Genomic DNA, 17764 nt, shown 5'->3' with positions numbered 1-17764 from the left:
AGAGCACACTGGCACACATTTTCAGTTTCAATGGGATCAGAGTACAGATAACAGATATTCTTCTAATATATTAAATCTATCAACTGTCATTTCCCACTTACTGACATAGCCTTGAAAAGAGTATTTTATAATTTTAAGAAACATAAAGCTCATAACTTGCTTCCTACAAAGGCCATTTCCTACCTGAAGGAGAAGGTCAGAAGCTGGTTTGACTTTCTGCTGGAAAAGCACACTTAAAGTTCGATTCTGTTGTTCCAGATCAAAAACTCTCATTTTCAGCTTTATACATTCCTCCCTCAGACCCTGCAGCACAAGGGAAAACAGTAAGATTAACAAACAGGTAACAGAAGCACGTAAAAACTCTAATGATATTAAGAAGAAATAAACACACAACTTTTAAAGTAGTATAAATCGGAAAAATGCGCTACTTCATTTTCTCTGGTTGTTTGATCATCCATTATAACATTAAAGAAAATCTTGTCATGAAGAACAGTAGTTACCTGGCACCTCTTTTCAGAGTTTTCTGTTAGCATAAAAATGACTTTGCTAGCAATATGTTCCATCTTGCAGCTGACAAAAAGCATAAAGCAGCAATTAATAGATGGATATTGTAATAAGAATGAGCTGAGTAAAATGCATAAGCTACACCAAACCAGGCAGAAGTTCAAAGTGGCACTGTGCCTTCAAGGTACTCCTCTGAAGTCTGATCCCTTCCTTGCTTTTTCTGGAACAACCAAGTCAGCATTGCTGTGCCTGATGTGGATGGGCTGTGTCTTCCCAGACACCCCAGGATGTGCCCAGGTGGGCAAGAAGGCCAGTGGCATCCTGGCTGTATGAAAATAGTGTGGCCAGCAGGACCAGGGCAGGGATTTTCCCTCTGTGCTGGGCACTGGTGAGGCCACACCTCAAGTGCTGTGTTCAGTTCAGAGCCCCTCACTAAAGACAGACACTGAGAAGCTGGAGTGCGTGCAGAGAAGGGCAATGGAGCTGGGGAAGGGTCTGGGGCACAAATCTGATGAGGAGCAGCTGAGGGAGCTGGGGGTGTTTAGGCTGAAAAAAAAGAGGCTCTTTTCACTCTCTACAACTCCCTCAAAGGACATTCTAGCCAGATGGGCACTGGTCTCTTCTCCCAAGCAGCAACTGATAGGACAAGAGGAAATGGCCTCTGGAATGGCCTCCAGGAGAGCTGTAGATTGTACAGCAGGAAAAATTTCTTATGGAAAGGGTTGTCAAGCATTGGAACAGGCAGTGGAGTCATCACCCCAGGAGGGATTTAAAAGCTGTGTAGATGTGGCATTTGGGGACATGGTTTGGTGGGCTTGGCAGCACTGGGTTAATGGTTGGACTTGATAAACTTAAGGGACCTTTCCAATAAAAGCAGTTCTATGTTTCTATGAAAAAGATTTAAAATTGGTCATCAGAAGCAGAGGTGGAGTGTAAAACCAGTCAAGCCAATAATGTCTTTCAGATACAGATATCTATCTATTTATCTATCTGTCTGTCTGTCTCTGTCTGTATCTATCTTCTGTTTAAAACCTGCTTTTCCTGGTCAGCTGAAGGAACTCAGGATTCTGTTAGAGAGAGGACTTTGGAGACAGTGCAGAATCTGACACTGAGCTGTTCAGCAGTATTTTCTGCAGCTGCCCATTTTGAGGTAAGAGAGCTTCACAAACCAGGAAAGGTAGTCTCCTAATAAAGATTACATGTAAAAATTAATAAGCTGCAGCCATATCTCGGTTGGTTTGTTTGTTTTTTTTAATTTACATCTCCAAAATACTTACCATTATTTAAATTTAGGACATTTGCTGCCCTGTGGTGTTGCCTAGCTCATATTACTTTCCAACATATGAAGGTGGAGAAATAGGCCTCAGCACCCCCATATGCTGTCCTGTCAATACCATTAACAACACGATGATGTGGCTTGATGAGAAAAGTCAGAGGGGGAAATTGTATTCAGATGTAGCTTAAATTCTTGCCTACAGTTGCTCTAGTCTCTGCTGTAACCAGCACTGAGGTTATGAGAGGTGAACACACAATAAAATATGTTCATCTTGAGACTCCCAGAAAACTGTAAACATCTTTTTATGCATATGTATCAGATTTTATGAATACTGGATGAATGCAGTTATTCTCTCCTGATGGTTTTATAACATTTGTTTTAGGTGGCTGTCAAGTGGCTGTTCAGTTGAAATTGCAAGAGCCTTCCAACACGACCCTCAAAAAATCTTGAGGCTGATGATTTCTAAAGTCCCGAAGCTTTGTTTCCTGTCAGTGAGACCTCTTATCCCTGGTCTTGCACAAGAATCTCTATTAGTAATAGAGACTGCAAGCATCAAGGCCCATCATTTTCTGTCTTTCACACTCAGAGAATTTAAAGCTAAGCCTTGGCTGTTACAACAGTGCTTAACATTTCAAGACTGCTAAGGGCACTGAACAGGAAAAATGTTTCACAGAAACTAACAGTGTAGAAAAAAATTAAATCTTAGCAAGGCCTCTGCCCCAAACCTTCCTATCTTACAGTTTTAAAAGCATAAGATTTATGTTTCAAACTTCAGAATTTCTGTAAAAAAGTGAAATATAAGATAGCAGATTACCCACCCAGATGCTATAAACCCTGCCAGTGGTAATGCCACACATAGCCCAGAGGAGAAATGAGGCACATAAAAGTAGCAGTATTCTGGTAAAAAAAAGTCTGAGTTTAGAAACTTGCAGTCCTAAAATTACCAATTAATACAACTATCAAATGTCTGAAGCATATAATTCCTCTCCTGTGGGCAAACAACTAGCTATTAAGATAGCAATCTCCCTAAAATTTAAAGTACTCCTAGGATTTCAGTATGGCGATATCTGAGCATCCCTGTGGTCCTGCTTTATCCCTTCAATGTGAACCAGACTCACTCTTCTCCAAAATGGGATCCAATGCCCTCAGTAGAGGTTCCAGAAAAACACTGCTCTCCCTCTGAACATGGTTCTTTCTGCTTTAATTAACACTTAATTCACTTATTTTTTATTTAATTGATGAAAATGGAGAAATGGCTTTCATATAGAATTCAGAGTAAAAAGAGTAATCTCCTGAATACACTCCTATGGAGGAGATTACAAGAAGTAGACACACAGGTCACAAAATGATTCAATTGAATGGCTTAGCTCAAATTTCAAGCTGCTGATCCAGGTCTTACATGGGAAAAAAAAATTAAAAATCCAGTTCTCAGCAGTCCAATCAGCTCATGTTATATGAGAAGTCTTTGGGTGGAAGGAGAAAGAATGGATGTTTTCAGTATTATAGCATACAGGTTTGCCTCAGTTAATTTTGTTGGATGTCTGACTTCTTACATTTCCTAGAGGCAAAATTTTCTATTATTAAGTGGTAGAAATCCATAGAATTTTGCTACATAAAATTGTGAAATTATGCTGCGTGGCTAACTCAGCACAAATTCAATTTAACATAGTTTCTCCAGTCACATCAAAAAAAGTCTCTCATGTTAGAGAAATTCTATATGTATTGTAACAAATTACATACTTGAAAAGTGAATGTTTAAGACTGTAATTCCATTTCAAGGATTCAGTGACATTGACAAATCACTCAAGCTTTGCTCACTCAATTTGTGTCACCAGAATCTCTCAGTGGGATCGCAGTCCTTCCACATCCCGGCAAGCACACAGCGCTTTACTCCTTACATTACAGCATGTACTTAATTTAAGTGAAAATTAGTCCTTGAGGGATGATTTCAAATTCACAGCAAAGCCCGCGGAGTGTGTGCTACTGTACAAAATCACTCTTCTCCCTTTTGTGAAAGCTCTCAGCTTTTCTCCATGTCTTGCTGTGCTCCTGACGTGTGTTATCTCTCTGTGGCATGACTGACTCTGCCTTACTGCTCAGCTGCATGATGGTAGATTTATCTGTTTACCAGCTACTATTTGGGTTCTGATATCTACCCTTTTGGGACTGGTGTGAGGAGTGCAATTTCCTCTTTATTGTACACCATTGTGTTCCTGTCTTTTCTTATAAAAGGACTTGTATGAACGGTGTCAGGAGCACTATACAGTTAATATTCTTTAGCATTTAGAAAAGTACCCTCTTTCCTCTTTCTATGGATATTAAATTAGCTGTTATTACTCGGTAATAGGTAAGCAGCTGTTAAATCCCATCAACCCTAAGTAAATCACTTTATTAAATGCATTGGGATCTGGTTTTATTGTATCCTTAGGAACTCCTTGGTTCCTATGGGTTTGGAAGGATTCATTACTGAGGAAGTATGTAGTCATCAAAATGTCTGACACCTTTGCAAATGAAATCAGCAAGCACCTCTCTCCATTTGGGAAACAATCAAAATATTCCCAAACTAGAGATTAATATATTGGGATTAACCCTCTAGTGAGTATTTCACCACATACTGCTTTATAATACAAAATGTGTATGAGTTTTTTGTGTATATTAACATGAAAAAATACCTCAATTTCCAGTTAAACTGTATTGAAACGCATATTTGGGATTTTTTTAGAAAATACCTCAAGTTATATTTCTAGCAGGTGTCACAGGAACAGCTCTGCAGTCCTCAGATGATGCACAGACCCTACTCCTACGTGTAAACAGAGAAACACAGCACAGACAGCAGCCAGGCAAACCTCCCTGGATGTTATGGCTTGCACAAATCACCTCTGAGCTGCAACTTCCAGCTGCTGGAAGGCAGCATCCCTCTTCCAGAGTAAAAACCTTTGTTGTGCATCTAAAAATCATGGGATGAGCAATGACACTTACAACCCAGCCTGTTCCCTCTGCCCCCATTCTTCCCTTTGCAGAGAGCATTCTGAATGATGTCCTCCTGGGCAGAATGATGTCCATAAAGGGGGGCTTTGGAGCTGGGCCTCAAAAACTATTTGCATCTAGAACACTTTTGTGCATGTGGCAAGAGTTTTTTTGATTATTTTAACTTTGTGTTTCCTGCTGCATTTGAAGAACATTATTACTTGTCCTGTCATTAAGTGTAGACAAGACAGTTTATATTCTCCTTTGCACTATCTGCTTTAAAAGACTGCATTTATGTCTCTTTCCGAATCATCCTTTTACAAATAAATGATCCAAAGCATTTTAATAATGCCACATCCATCAAGTGGTCTAGACCTCACAAAGAATCATTCCATGAATATTGAAATGCTCACAGCTTATTGTTATAGAACTTTATATTTTGTTTGTCTTTCCCTCTTTCTCTCCCTGACAAAATGAAATCATGGAATCGTGTTTAACTCAAAGGCCACTTCAGAAAATTGGAACTTCAGACATGACTTAATGCAGAAAAGATCTCTGTAGAAGCCACAGTGAATCTTTTCATTGTGCCAGGTTTGCAATTATCCTACAAGTGTTTTTCCTGCTTACTGAATGTGTGGACATAGTTTAAAAATGAATACTATTTAAGAATATATACATATCTCTCAAATAAACAATGAACATCTGCAAGCTTTAAGTTACACTGAAAATACCAAAATCACAACTTACCTTTTGAGTAAGTAGAGCCTGAACAACCTGATTAGCCACCTGAAAGAGAAAAAGTAAACAAATTTACATATGTTATCATGTGTGTGCATGCATAGCGATACCTTCTTTTGTGGCCTGTCCTGGTTTCAGCTAGGGCAGGGTTTATTTCCTCTTAGTAGCTGTTACAGTGCTGTGCTTTGCATTCAGAATGAGAATGCTGTTGAAAACACACTGATGTTTTGGTTTTTTGCAAGTCGTGTTTACCCAAAGTCAAGGACCATTTTTTTATCTTGTCTCATGCTCTGCCAGTGAGGATGTTCACAAAAGAAACTGGGAGGAAGCATTGCTGGGACAGGTGACCCAAACTGGCCAAAGGGAAAATCCACACCGCAGAATGTCATGTGACATAAACTGGGGGGGTTGCCAGGAAGGTTTTATGCTGACTCTTTTCCCCATTCTATTGGATCTGAGCAAGCAGCTGTGTGGTGCTTCATCTCCATTTGGGCTTCAAACCATGACAGTCTTTTTTTGGCACCCAATGTGGAGCCCAAAGGGTTAAGGACAGATCTGACCAGACTGAGTGAAAAGACTGTTATAAACATTCACTGTTTTGGTTTCACAGTTGCCAGTGGCTTTATATTCCCCCTCCCATCTACAACCACCACCATTTCTAGCATTTTCATTATTTTAATCAGATAATACCAGTAAGAATACATGAAGTTCACATCAATTACTTCTGTGCTAGTCCATTACAAGCAAATGTGCACTGTATCAATTGCAGCATGACACGAGGGGCATTTGGTCAACTTCTGTCATCTCTTTGCAGTAGATTAAACTCTCACAGTTCTAGATGCAGCTAGTGTGCAACAGCATGGATTGACTGCATTCACTAGAACAGATTTTTACCAGCCAAGGATGGAGGCCCGAGTGTTTTCACGAAGTTTAATTGTTTCTTGATTAAATATTGACGAAATGGTACATCTATCATGACAAGCAGGAACCATAAAGTGCCACAGAAAATTAAAGTACCTGTTGTCATCGAAATGTGGTTGGAAGGATTCACCCCACATAGCACAATTGACTTGAATGAGATTACACACCATTGATTAGCAGAACTATATATTCAACAGGGAATTTCTGAAGTTATTTATTTTATACATCCTTTCTAATTTATATTTACCAGCAAGGATAGGGGCAGTGAGGTGGAAGAAGGAGGGAAAGAAAGAAAGAAAGACTGAGGTAAGGTTTTCTGTTGGTGCCGTCTAACTTGAAGGTTCAACACCATATACGCACATGTTATCACACCATGTACTGACTTAACAGTTTTGCTCCTACATTTAGGCAGAGCAAGTAGAGATGTCTCTCTTAGAAAAAAGAGATTTTTGATTTGGTTTTGGTTTACAGAAATGACAGTAAAATTTATGCAGGTATCACTAAATAATCTGCATTGATTCTTGTTACTCTTGGCAAATTAAATAAAACCCCCCACCAACACTGATGTAAACTCAGTGGGGAGCAAAGAGCTGGAGCAGCTAATTCACTTCAGCAAATAATTTAGTTTTGCTAGATACAAAAGCTACATTTCATTCATAATCATAAAATTGCCTAGTATCAAATTTTTCTTCCAAGCCGGTCCCTAACTTCAGGCAGCCTGTGGAACAATGCTCCAAAGGAAAAGCTCTATACCTGATTTAACAGAAGACACAGACTAATATTAGAACAGTAATAACCAGCAGAAGTAAACATGCTAGGGTTTGAAAGCCCATGTGCCTTGCCCTGCAGGCTCTCAGGCTCTCCATTCGACACTGCTCCTTCTGGCAGGTACTTTAAGGTCTGTTTGCTCTACCTGAAAATTGAACAAACCATAGCGAATACATTATTTCTTCACTTCCTGACACGGAGTTACTTTACCAAGGAGGAACTAAAAGGTTCTTTGAAGTGTGCACTAGTCACTCACAACAGCATAGCCTACAAAATGACTCCTACAGCTTTACATATTGTACCGAGGAGTGTAAATGGCATAATATTCCAAAGGGGAAAAAACTGAACCTGCTGATGCGTTTATGACAAACTTTCCAGCTTTTGAGTGAAGAGAGGTATCTAAATGGAAGCACCTGCCAGTGATCCATAGCTCCCATGGATCTCAATAAGAAAGATATGTAACCAGGTTCTTTAGAAAAATGTGGCTATTTTTTTCTATTATCTAGCAACTTGGCAAACTGTGTTATTACCATTCAAGATTTTCAGGTCTGTATTTTTGGTATTCAGCAGGAACAGAGGTGGGAAGCCTTCAGTGAAATGTTCTGCAGTTTCTAAAATTAATTTAGCACTCAATAAGTGGAATCATAGCCAAATGCTTGCATTTCAAATGAGGTTGCCATTCTACTCCTACAGCATATGGAAATAAGCTGCTAAACTCAACAGTCTACTTCATTTTAACTTACAGGTATCAGGAGACACCATGGATGTGAATGAACACCATGAAGCAGCTCCATAAAACTGATAGTCACAACTACCAAAAACTGTGGTAACTGAGATCACTGAAGGCAGAGGAATTGACTTCTGAGATGCAGAAAATGTGAAGTTCTCACTTTTATGAGACATAACTGTGGCTCAATCCCAGTAAAAATCAGGCTGTTAAAGTACTTGACCTGTGATAACTGCAGTTAATCAAGGTGAAACAAGGAATAGAACAGAGCTGGCTGCTTCCTTGGCCCGCTGTTCTGCACAAGGTGACACTCCTTGCTTTCACACTACCTGCCTTTCCTCTGAACTTAATAGCCAAGATCTTTAGGTGATGTTTCCGTTTCTGGATTGCAATAAAAGAGATAAAAGATCCAGCTTTACTTTTTCCTTAGGCAATTATGTTTACAAATATATGTCATAAAGTGGTCTTAATAGAAAAGGTATAAAAAGAATGAATCAAAGAAAAGAGACCCTAATGCAACATCTGTTATGCCTTTTACCAGTACTGAGATTTTACACAGCTGCCTTTAATGTAAAATTCCATATGCACAAAGACATTTCAAGTGTACTAAAATAAAAGATTTATCTTTTATTCAAATCTTAAAACCAGAATGCCTTTTTTAAGATAACTCTGCATTTTTGATTAGTTAATTCTTAAAACATCAGCAAAAATATCAACTACCCTAAGTTGCATAATTTCCTGCATGTGAATATGGTGAAGCTTTGACAGAAATCTCAGCTGGCACAGTGATGTGAATAACCATGACATTGCCACCTACCAATAAACTGACAGCTGAATTCTACAGTAGGAAACTGGGATTAAGCATGTTAACCTCAAAGCCCAAATGTACAGGAAGACCATCCTGGGTTTTGCATTAAATTTTCCAGCAACAGAAAGATACATTTATGGAGTATGTCTGAATTTAAACAAGCTCTTTTCTTATTTATCAAGTACTGGAACATTTCAATGACATCTTTTTCCAAATACTGTTCCAAGTCTTTTACATTTACACTTCAGAGATGACCAATTATGTTAAAATCAGTGAATAATTGTTAAAATTCATAAAGGACTCTGCTCAGCTTGACCCATATGCTTTTCAGATTTAATCTCTCTGAACATTTGAGTTTCATTGAATTTTGCCATGAAAATGATTACAGAGCATGCATTTTTATGTCACAGTTGCAGGCATTTATACAACATTAAATGTAGGGCATTATATGAAAGAAAAATACTACGTAAAATAACTGATAAAAAAAAAAAGGAAAAATGAGAGAAAATAATGGCAAGCACAGCTTTAAAAACTCAGCTCTGGTATCTCTTTGCTACAGACAGACAGAAAAATCACAGTGGCTATTTTTACTTCCTTCATATTCAGCTTAATGGCCACCGAGACCTGAGCAGAGAGCATGCTGCGCATAGAGAGTGTCACTTGGCTGTGACCCTGAGGGACCACGCAGGTCACGTTGCCAGGGTGGCCAGGTTAAATGGTGCTTGAGCGCCCTGAGCAGAGTCTGCCTGTGCCCAGGGGAGAGGAGCTGCAATCTGAGGCTGCTGAGTGATGAGTGAGAGATGGCAGCATTCTCTCAATAGTTATCAAATGATGTTCCCAGCCTTCAATTCCTCAAGGGCCTGTCAAGTCTCCCAGACATGGAACAGCCAGGATGGCCAGGTGGTGCCTTGGGAGGGAAGCACTCCCTGTGCATCAGCCCAGGAGAAGTTCATTGCACTCACAACTAACTTGACTACAGAGGCAAAATTTTAAAAATTTAAATCATGGTTGTAAGTAGGCACTCACATGTTTCAGTGGCAGCCTCAGCTGTCTCAGGTTGGGGTGTGATCACAGCCCTGTGTTCCCTGGAACAGCTCTGTTCCTCACTCCAAACCTGCCAGGTGCCCCTGGGGCAAAGTGGGGCTGCAGCACACACAGATACACGGCTGCTCCTGAAATACATCTGCTCCTAAAAACACTGAAGGGTTCTGAGAGCCAGAGCCAGACTAGGGAAGGGCTGAAGAAAGTCTCACTTTCAAGAAGAGGGGCTGGTGTAAGATGAGCTACGAACAGAGTAATCATCAGACCTAAAGCCCTTAAGAAATTTTACAGTGGAAATATTTTCAAATATTTTTAGGTTTTTTTTTAAATCTTTATGGAAAGTATTTAATTTGCTTAAGATTTCCAATAACAATCCTGTCTGGAAAGGAGTTTTTGTTATTAACTAATTAAATTTCTGTCTCATCTCCTATTCTCTTTATTGTTAGTCTAAGGAAAGAGGGTGAGGATGTGTGATTTCCTGTGCAGAGCTCCATCAAAGAAACATGCTCAGGTGGACACTGACCCAGGACTCCTGAAAAATTTGCAACTATTAAATGAGGTTTTCTTGCCTCAGTCATGGGCAACAACTGCTTCACCCCAGTGACCAGAAGGCATTAGGTCCAAGCTTGTGTCAGATGAAACAATGCTGGTTACAGTGCCTCTGCCAAAGCACTGTGAAATACACAAAAAAAGAATGAGATGAACAAAAAACCAGAGAAGCCAAAACCCACAGGTGGTGAGAAGCACTTTCTCCTGGAAAAGTTAACACAGTGAGAGAAGATGGACACAGTTGGGGTAATACAGAAGAACTGAAAACAGCCAACTTAATGTTGAAGATAATAAAGTTCAGAGCATAGTTTGATTTAATTCTATGATCTTTAAACTGAAACAGTGTGTGGAAAACAATCCTGGGTCAGAAATCCACCATCTTACTGCAAACAGAATAAAAGCATGTTTTCTGTCCTTATAATCTGCATGGAGTGTTTTGCTGAAAGGGACAGTTAAAGTACTTCACTCATTTCCAAAACTAATTATGTAAGCAGATTTTGTCCTAGACAATCAGAAAATAATTTTAAGTCAGGCTCTGTAATTGAAAATGAAGTTAGCAATTATATGGTAATTTCATCCTTATCACCAAGATATCCATGCTTGGTTTGAATGTGCACTGGGAGTGACTCAGGCCACTGCAGACACAGGCTCTGCTGTACCCCAGAGCAGGACCCAGGGGGAAGGAGTATCTGCAAATTCACTGACAAAAGTCTGCCACAGTGGCAAAAAAGAGGATTTGCTGATGAAAATCTGCACTAAACTGGAGGTTTCTTGTACCAGAGCCGTATTGCTCAGCCTTCTAACACTTCAACAAATGCCAATTAAAAATGTAAAAAGCTGCAGTGAAGATTGCAATTGTCATTTGCCCTGAGTGGTTTGCTTGCTCACACACTCTTCTCCAAGGTACACCTGAGGTTCTTGTTTTGTTTGCATGTCAGCTAATTACTTATGCCATGACACATCCTTATTATGGAATGGGTAAATGATTTCTACCAAGCCACTCCTGGAGCCACTAAGAGCTTTCAAACTGCTTTAAACTCTGAGGCATGTTGGAGAGCCTTATTGGGAGGAACAAGTGAGCATCAGCACTTGTGTGGAGAAAGCTTCATGCAACAGGAGACAGTAGGCACTTTTGGAATGAAGGCATGGCTGGAGTGCTCAGACAGAAAGTGAGGGGTGAATTATATTCCAGCTGTAACTGGAAGCTCTGATCTAGCCAGCAGCTAGGAAAAAAAAAACCAAAAAAACAGCATTAAAAGTTGTGTATGTAACCCTAAGGGGGAGCTGAGAAACTAAATTCCAGGGTTACGGAATGTATCACATGGGAAAGCTGAGGGATTCCTGATGGGAGAAGCCATGGCCACAGGTGTTCCACTTGACAGAAAAGGAGTGCACAGCACCTAACAGGCAAATTGTAATCTCCTCCTCCTCATGAAAGCAAGCCAGTTTATGCATTGGTCACAGGGATATCAACTTTTCAGTGAAGAGCTGTGGTCAAAACAGGATTTACAGCAGAGGTCGTGGAGAACGACACCTTTGACTGCCAGACACATGTTCTTGGAATTAATTAGAATGAGGTAATACAAAAATTGCAGAACAATGTCAACCTTCTAAGAGAGGGGGAGATTAATTTGTATTAATTTAATTATAGTAGCAGGTAAGAGCAACCTTTTTATCTACCTTACCTCATCGAGACATCTTTCATACTGTTCTCTCTGATTTTCGTTTTCCAGAGCCAGCGCTGAATTCTCTGCCTACAGAAAAATGGAATAAATAAGTAAATATGTAAATTTAGCAAAGGATATCTTTCACCACATGACGATTCATAAAAATCCCCAGGGGGCTTACCTACTGTACTTCTTCAAGATCCAGAATAAGTGCAATTTATTTTGCTGCAGGTTGGTGCTTTGAGTAAAACCAGAAGTGACAGTCATTTATGAGATTATTCACACCCTGCATTACAATTTAGAACAATATCATAGCAGATATTCCATGTATGTCCACCATCTCACCTCGTCAGGTGCAATAGAGTTTGCAACGAAACACTATAAAAGATATTGACATATCTTCTTCTCTTCCTCCCCCTTTTCTGTTTAGAGGAAACTTGCTACCTGAGAACCACTTGGACACAAACAGAGGCAGCCAGTATCACAGGGAAACAAAGGCCAACAACATGTAAACTTTTCACTGTGGCAGCCCCTCTCAAGCCTGGTTCTGCAGTGGGGAACCCCACATGCACAGGTCATTCTACAGCTAATTGGTGAATTATTACATCCTTTAATTGACCCTGATAAATTTAATAGTCTTTACTTACAATAAATAAAATCTGCTTATTTCAAGACTGAGAGGTATTTTGCTACATCTAAATGTAGTCTTGAAGTCAGACTTTTTTTCTCCCACATATGCAATTTTAAATATGATAAAAATTCCTGTGCAATAGGGCCTTTCATCTGTCTTTAGTTTTCATTATGTTCACATTTTTGCATAGTGAAAACTCAAAAATAGCACAATCTGGTAAGTAAATCACAGTAAACGAAAGTATTTTTCTCTATATATCTATTTGACTTTAAGAATTCGTACAGTATGGCAAGAGAAAAATCTCTAAAGTGTGATGCAGTTTCATCAGAGCAAGTTTCAACTGGTCTTCTCTTAAAGACTGAGAAACTAAAACAACACATATAAAAACCTCTGAGTTAAAACTGGCTCTAGAAATCTCTCTGCCTCCCATGCATAACTTCCCATCACATAACCATAACACCAAAATCAATACCTTCCCATAATTACAACTATTATGAAATTTACTGTACTTGAATTACTTTAACCTTCTGTCAACCTATAAAACTTAAACAAGTGCTGTTTCAATGGAATTGTGGTTACACAAAACAACAGTGATAAATACAGTTAACATTTGCAGTTTTAGAGAAAATTAATGTAATGTGCTGTATGGAAAGACACTGTGAATGATGCACAGTTGCCTCTTCCTTGTTAAAAAAAGTCAATGAATCAACAAAATAAGAATGTCAAAGTCTATTAAATTGATTCATTAATAAAAATTTCAAATTCAGCTGAATCATAAATGTAAGGATAGGAAGCAAAAGCAAAAGTACACTATTATCCAGCATCTTGAAAGAGATTGAAGAGTAAAAGTGTGATAAGAAACAAGGGCATATAGAGTTTACTTATTTAAAAGTCTAAATAAGCAAAGTGTAGAGAATCTGTGCTTTATCTCCAGGGTACAATTAAAGCCAGCAAAGGTGGTAAAATGCTCTGCATCATATTTTCACAATGTCACCTATGAATGGGTTCAACATACGGCCATAAAAAGTCTATGGGTGATCCTGCAGAGAGCACAGTGAGATGAGGCAGCAAAAAGTGGCAGATGCAGAAGAAGCAAAGTAGAAGAAGAAGCTGCAAAAGCAGCAGTAAAAAAATCAGAAGCTGGAGGGTAAATAGTCCTCCAGACTGAAGAGGCCATAGTTTGCTTTTACAGACATATTCTTGCAGATTGATTGATAAAATAAAGAGATGTTTGTTACATAAAAATATTCCTGAGTTAATGATTTTCAGGCATTTTTCTATGAATACACCCCTAAAATGCCATCCAAAAGAAATTCTTACTGTTTTGAAGCAATCACTAAACAATTAGTCTGCACAGCCGTCCACTTACATATATTGATATATTTCTGGATTTTATTTTTAATTTTCATTTTTATTAACATAAAAATACATTGTATGATTTTATCCTAAAATAGTTTGGGCAGACTGCTTACACACAGAAATCTGTAAAAGAACTACAGCACACACTTGTATTGTATGAAATACACAGAGGGCTCCCCATGCTTCTCTTACTTCGTGTTTTGAAATGCTGTAAAATGGAATGCTAAATCTTCCTGGATCTTCATGGAACCTCTGATTTCAGCAAGCTATTCCATTACAAACAGGCTACCAAAATTAGGGAATCTAAACCTGACAGCATTATAAATAAATGCTACATTTCAGCTCTTATCAATGCACAGTGGAAACATCTGTATAATAAAACCTGTTCTCACACCACTGGTTTTAAAATTGTAGTGAAAAGATGTAACGCACTCAATGCTAGCTTGACTTTTGTGCTCCTTGATTGCCAAGCAAATCATGCCTATTTATTTGGCATCCTTGTAATGAGGACTAGACTAGAAGGGAACACTTGACTGACTTTGCTTTAGAATCTGTGCCAGTTCCCACAACATGGGAAAACCAGTACTTGATATATTAAATCGCTCTACAGTGCAACCAAATACTTGATAATAATCCTCATTCCCCTGGAAGTGTTCATTTGGAAAATTTGTAATAGCACTTACAGTCTCAAAACCCTGCCTCCTAATCCAAACCTTCATTTATTTCACAGAAATCACTGGGTTTTGATGTTATTGTAAGGCTGCTCAATTTTTGCTCCAAAGGATCTGCCTTCCTCTCGTATTGTATATTCTGGGCATCCTTTGCCAGTTATACAGAATACATCTCCTTGAAGGAAACTGCTATTAAATTTCCATTTTTATTTTCAGGCCACACTTGGAGAAGGCTAAGCTGCATGAAGAAGCCCCTCTCTCTTCTCCAGCTTGAAAGCTTTTGCACACTTGCAGGCACCTGGGGCAGTGACAGTTCTGACCCCAGTTCTAATCCCTGGCAGGGGACTGTGCAGGGAAAACTGGGCTTGCTGAGAACAAGCAGCTGAGAGTCCTGAGAACAGCACTTTCTGAGATAGCCACTGATTTCTGTAGTGGTTCCTAGTTTTAGGCATAGCTGTCCTCCAGGAATTTAGGAATATTTTATGTCACACATAGAAATGAACAATCATGCTCTGTCCCTCAGCCTTGCCAACACGAAAAGTGATGCAGCCCAGCAAAGATGGAGCACTCAGTGCCTGCCACCAGCACCTCAGGCACACACATTGTTTTTTGGGGGACAGTTCACAAGGCACAGCAGCATCCAGCCAGCCAAAAGTGGCACAGCTACCACTAAATGAAATATCAGTACCTGCTGCTTTTGGAGCATTACAGATTCCAGGATCCTAAAACGTCAAAATAGATGTCCCTCCCAATTCTGATTTGGGAGAAAGTATTTTGCACTAGACTGTCTTCCAATACTGGAAAATTTAAAGATGACTTGGATAATGCTAAGCAGCCTTCAACTTCCTGAATTAGAGACAACATGGTTCTGAACTGTGAGATGGAGTTTGGAAGGTAAAAGTTCAGACTACTTTAACAAAACAAGCTGCCTTGAACTGATAGCACTGCTAACATACAGTCATTATGAGAGACTTTGTCAATTGATCTTAATTACTTCCTCAGGAGGAAAAAAACATAGCCCTGGTAATGATAAAACTTCTTTGAGTCAGCTAAATTCTCTCTCTCACATAGATATTTTCACCTGTGGGGCAGCTGTTTGCATGGTTTCAAAGTTAATAAAAGGCTACACACCTGATGCTTCATCAGACAATCCTCTGTGCTTTTATAATGACAATGAAATTAATTAAAACTATTAACTATTAAAATTAATTGAATTTTCTACTAGAATGCACAAATAAAAGAGAAGCATGACTACAAGAGAATTATGTACAAGATAGTTTTCCTCACTCAACTTTTGTCTCAGAGTTGAGAAAAAACAAAAGGATGGGAGGGGGAAGAAAGAAGAAAGCAGGGAGTGATATGCATTTTGTACTAAGGGAAGAGGAGATCATAGAACCATAGGCTGGTTTGGATCAGAAAGGACCTTTAAAGATCATCTAGTCATGGGCAGGAGATGAAGGTCTAAAGGTTGTATGTCTAGTTAGCAGCTCAGCATGCTCTGAAGGTATCATCAATAAAGGTCAAGAGGAACAAAGTTATGACAGTGAACTTTAAAATCCCTGGCAGAACGCTACCCCACAGTTACCACGTGCACTCCTTTGTTATTCATACTAAACCATTTGTCCATTTATAGAAAGCTGTATTGATTTACACAGGCATTCATTTGTCATGCTCAGTGCAGTGTATTAAGAGTTGTCCAAGCACATCAAATGTACTCAGCAATTTTTTCCTGCTTCCAGCTTCTGATTTTGTATATTTCTGTGGTCACAGCTTCCTATAGCACATGAGGGGTCAAACCCCGTTGCTGGCAAAGTAAGAAGTGATGCTGTTGCATTTTTTTCCTTAGGTCCTTGGAGCATTTTTGGTAAGCTGCTGTTCTAGGAAGAGTTTACCTCTTGAACCACCTCTGTGTCTTTGGTCACAGGGAACTTTTTGCATGTTTCTGTCCCTGCTATGCAGAGAATTTGTCCTTTAAAAGACTAATCCAACAAATTGTCAGAGAAAAGTTTAACACCATACTTATGCTGGTCAGAAGAGCTGAAAATTACATTTTTGCTTTTAAATCAATGTAATTGTAACAACAAAAGCCTCAATTTAATTCCAGCACTATAACAGCATTTCCACTGGCCACCTTCCAGTGCCTTTGATATTAGTAAAGACAGCTCTTTGCTGGGACTAAAATGAGAACTGCACCTCAAGGCCACCTGCCAACATTTGGATATTTCCACCTTGTCCTTTACACTTTCTCCACAACAGATCAAAGCCTGGGCAACCATGGAGCATCTTCCTGCTGAAGAGCTCTGCTCCCTGGCCCTACATCCTCAGGACACTGAGATTGGGCAGTGTTACCTACTGATGAAATAATCAGTGAATTTAGTGGAATAATACTTAAATAAAGTGCTTTTTTATTTAAATGTCCCAGCCTTAACTATTTCTTCTGGATCATAGAGATGGGAGAAAAAAAGCAAAACACCAAAAAGAACAAATTAATGATATGATGATAGCCAGGTTTCTCACCCTTGCTTCAAAACACTTAGCCTTCCCAGCAGCATCATTTTCTGTTTTATTTTTTAATAGCCTGTTATATTTAACCCCACTTAAAAATTTGACATATTTTATCTGAAATACTCAGCCAGTGTTTAATTCCCATTCACTTAAAACACGGCATGGAAGTGATATATATGTGATGTTAAATAATAAAACACAGAACCATACAAGTGTCAATTATAATTCTGCCTATAAAAAGGCCACATTAAACCTCATTGGGCAACACTGGTGGGGATCATTCTTGAAATTCACAACTTCAACAATGTTTTCTTTTAATCCTTTACTGTTACAAAACTATATTAAATCTCAAAAGCAGTCTATCTCCCAGGACATGCTATGCTGCAGCTGTTCTACCCATAGGTTTGCAGACTCACAGGAAGCAGTACAACCTTCTAATGTATGCTAGAAATCAGAAGATATTTATTCAACCTCAAGAAAACAACCACTTAAGGTTACAAAAAAACCCTTTGGGTTTAAATGTTGTGAACAAAAAGCAGCCCAAGGTCTGTCCAGCTTCTTATGATGCCTCACCAATTATTGATGAGCAGCTTCATGTATTTAAACATGAACTTACAGCAGAAATTATGTAA

The 17764-nt window shown here is 39.0% G+C and overlaps 1 protein-coding gene across 15 annotated transcripts in view; it reads right to left on the bottom strand.

Annotated features, from left to right (window-relative positions):
* NCKAP5 (NCK associated protein 5) overlaps positions 1-17764 on the bottom strand; it is a 450570-nt gene that overhangs the window by 82220 nt on the left and 350586 nt on the right. For all 15 annotated transcript variants that reach the window (XM_068195225.1, XM_068195221.1, XM_068195224.1 and 12 more), the window contains 3 exons: positions 11985-12053; positions 5495-5533; positions 184-303 (listed from right to left, as the gene is read on the bottom strand). In XM_068195225.1, coding sequence (XP_068051326.1) covers positions 184-303; positions 5495-5533; positions 11985-12053 — 228 coding nt within the window. The remainder of the gene's footprint in view (positions 1-183; positions 304-5494; positions 5534-11984; positions 12054-17764) is intronic.

The sequence above is a fragment of the Anomalospiza imberbis genome, chromosome 7 (assembly GCF_031753505.1).
Source record: "Anomalospiza imberbis isolate Cuckoo-Finch-1a 21T00152 chromosome 7, ASM3175350v1, whole genome shotgun sequence".
Taxonomy (NCBI): domain Eukaryota; kingdom Metazoa; phylum Chordata; class Aves; order Passeriformes; family Viduidae; genus Anomalospiza; species Anomalospiza imberbis.
The sequence above is the reverse complement of the archived record's forward strand: the minus strand, read 5'-3'. Positions and strand labels throughout refer to the sequence as shown.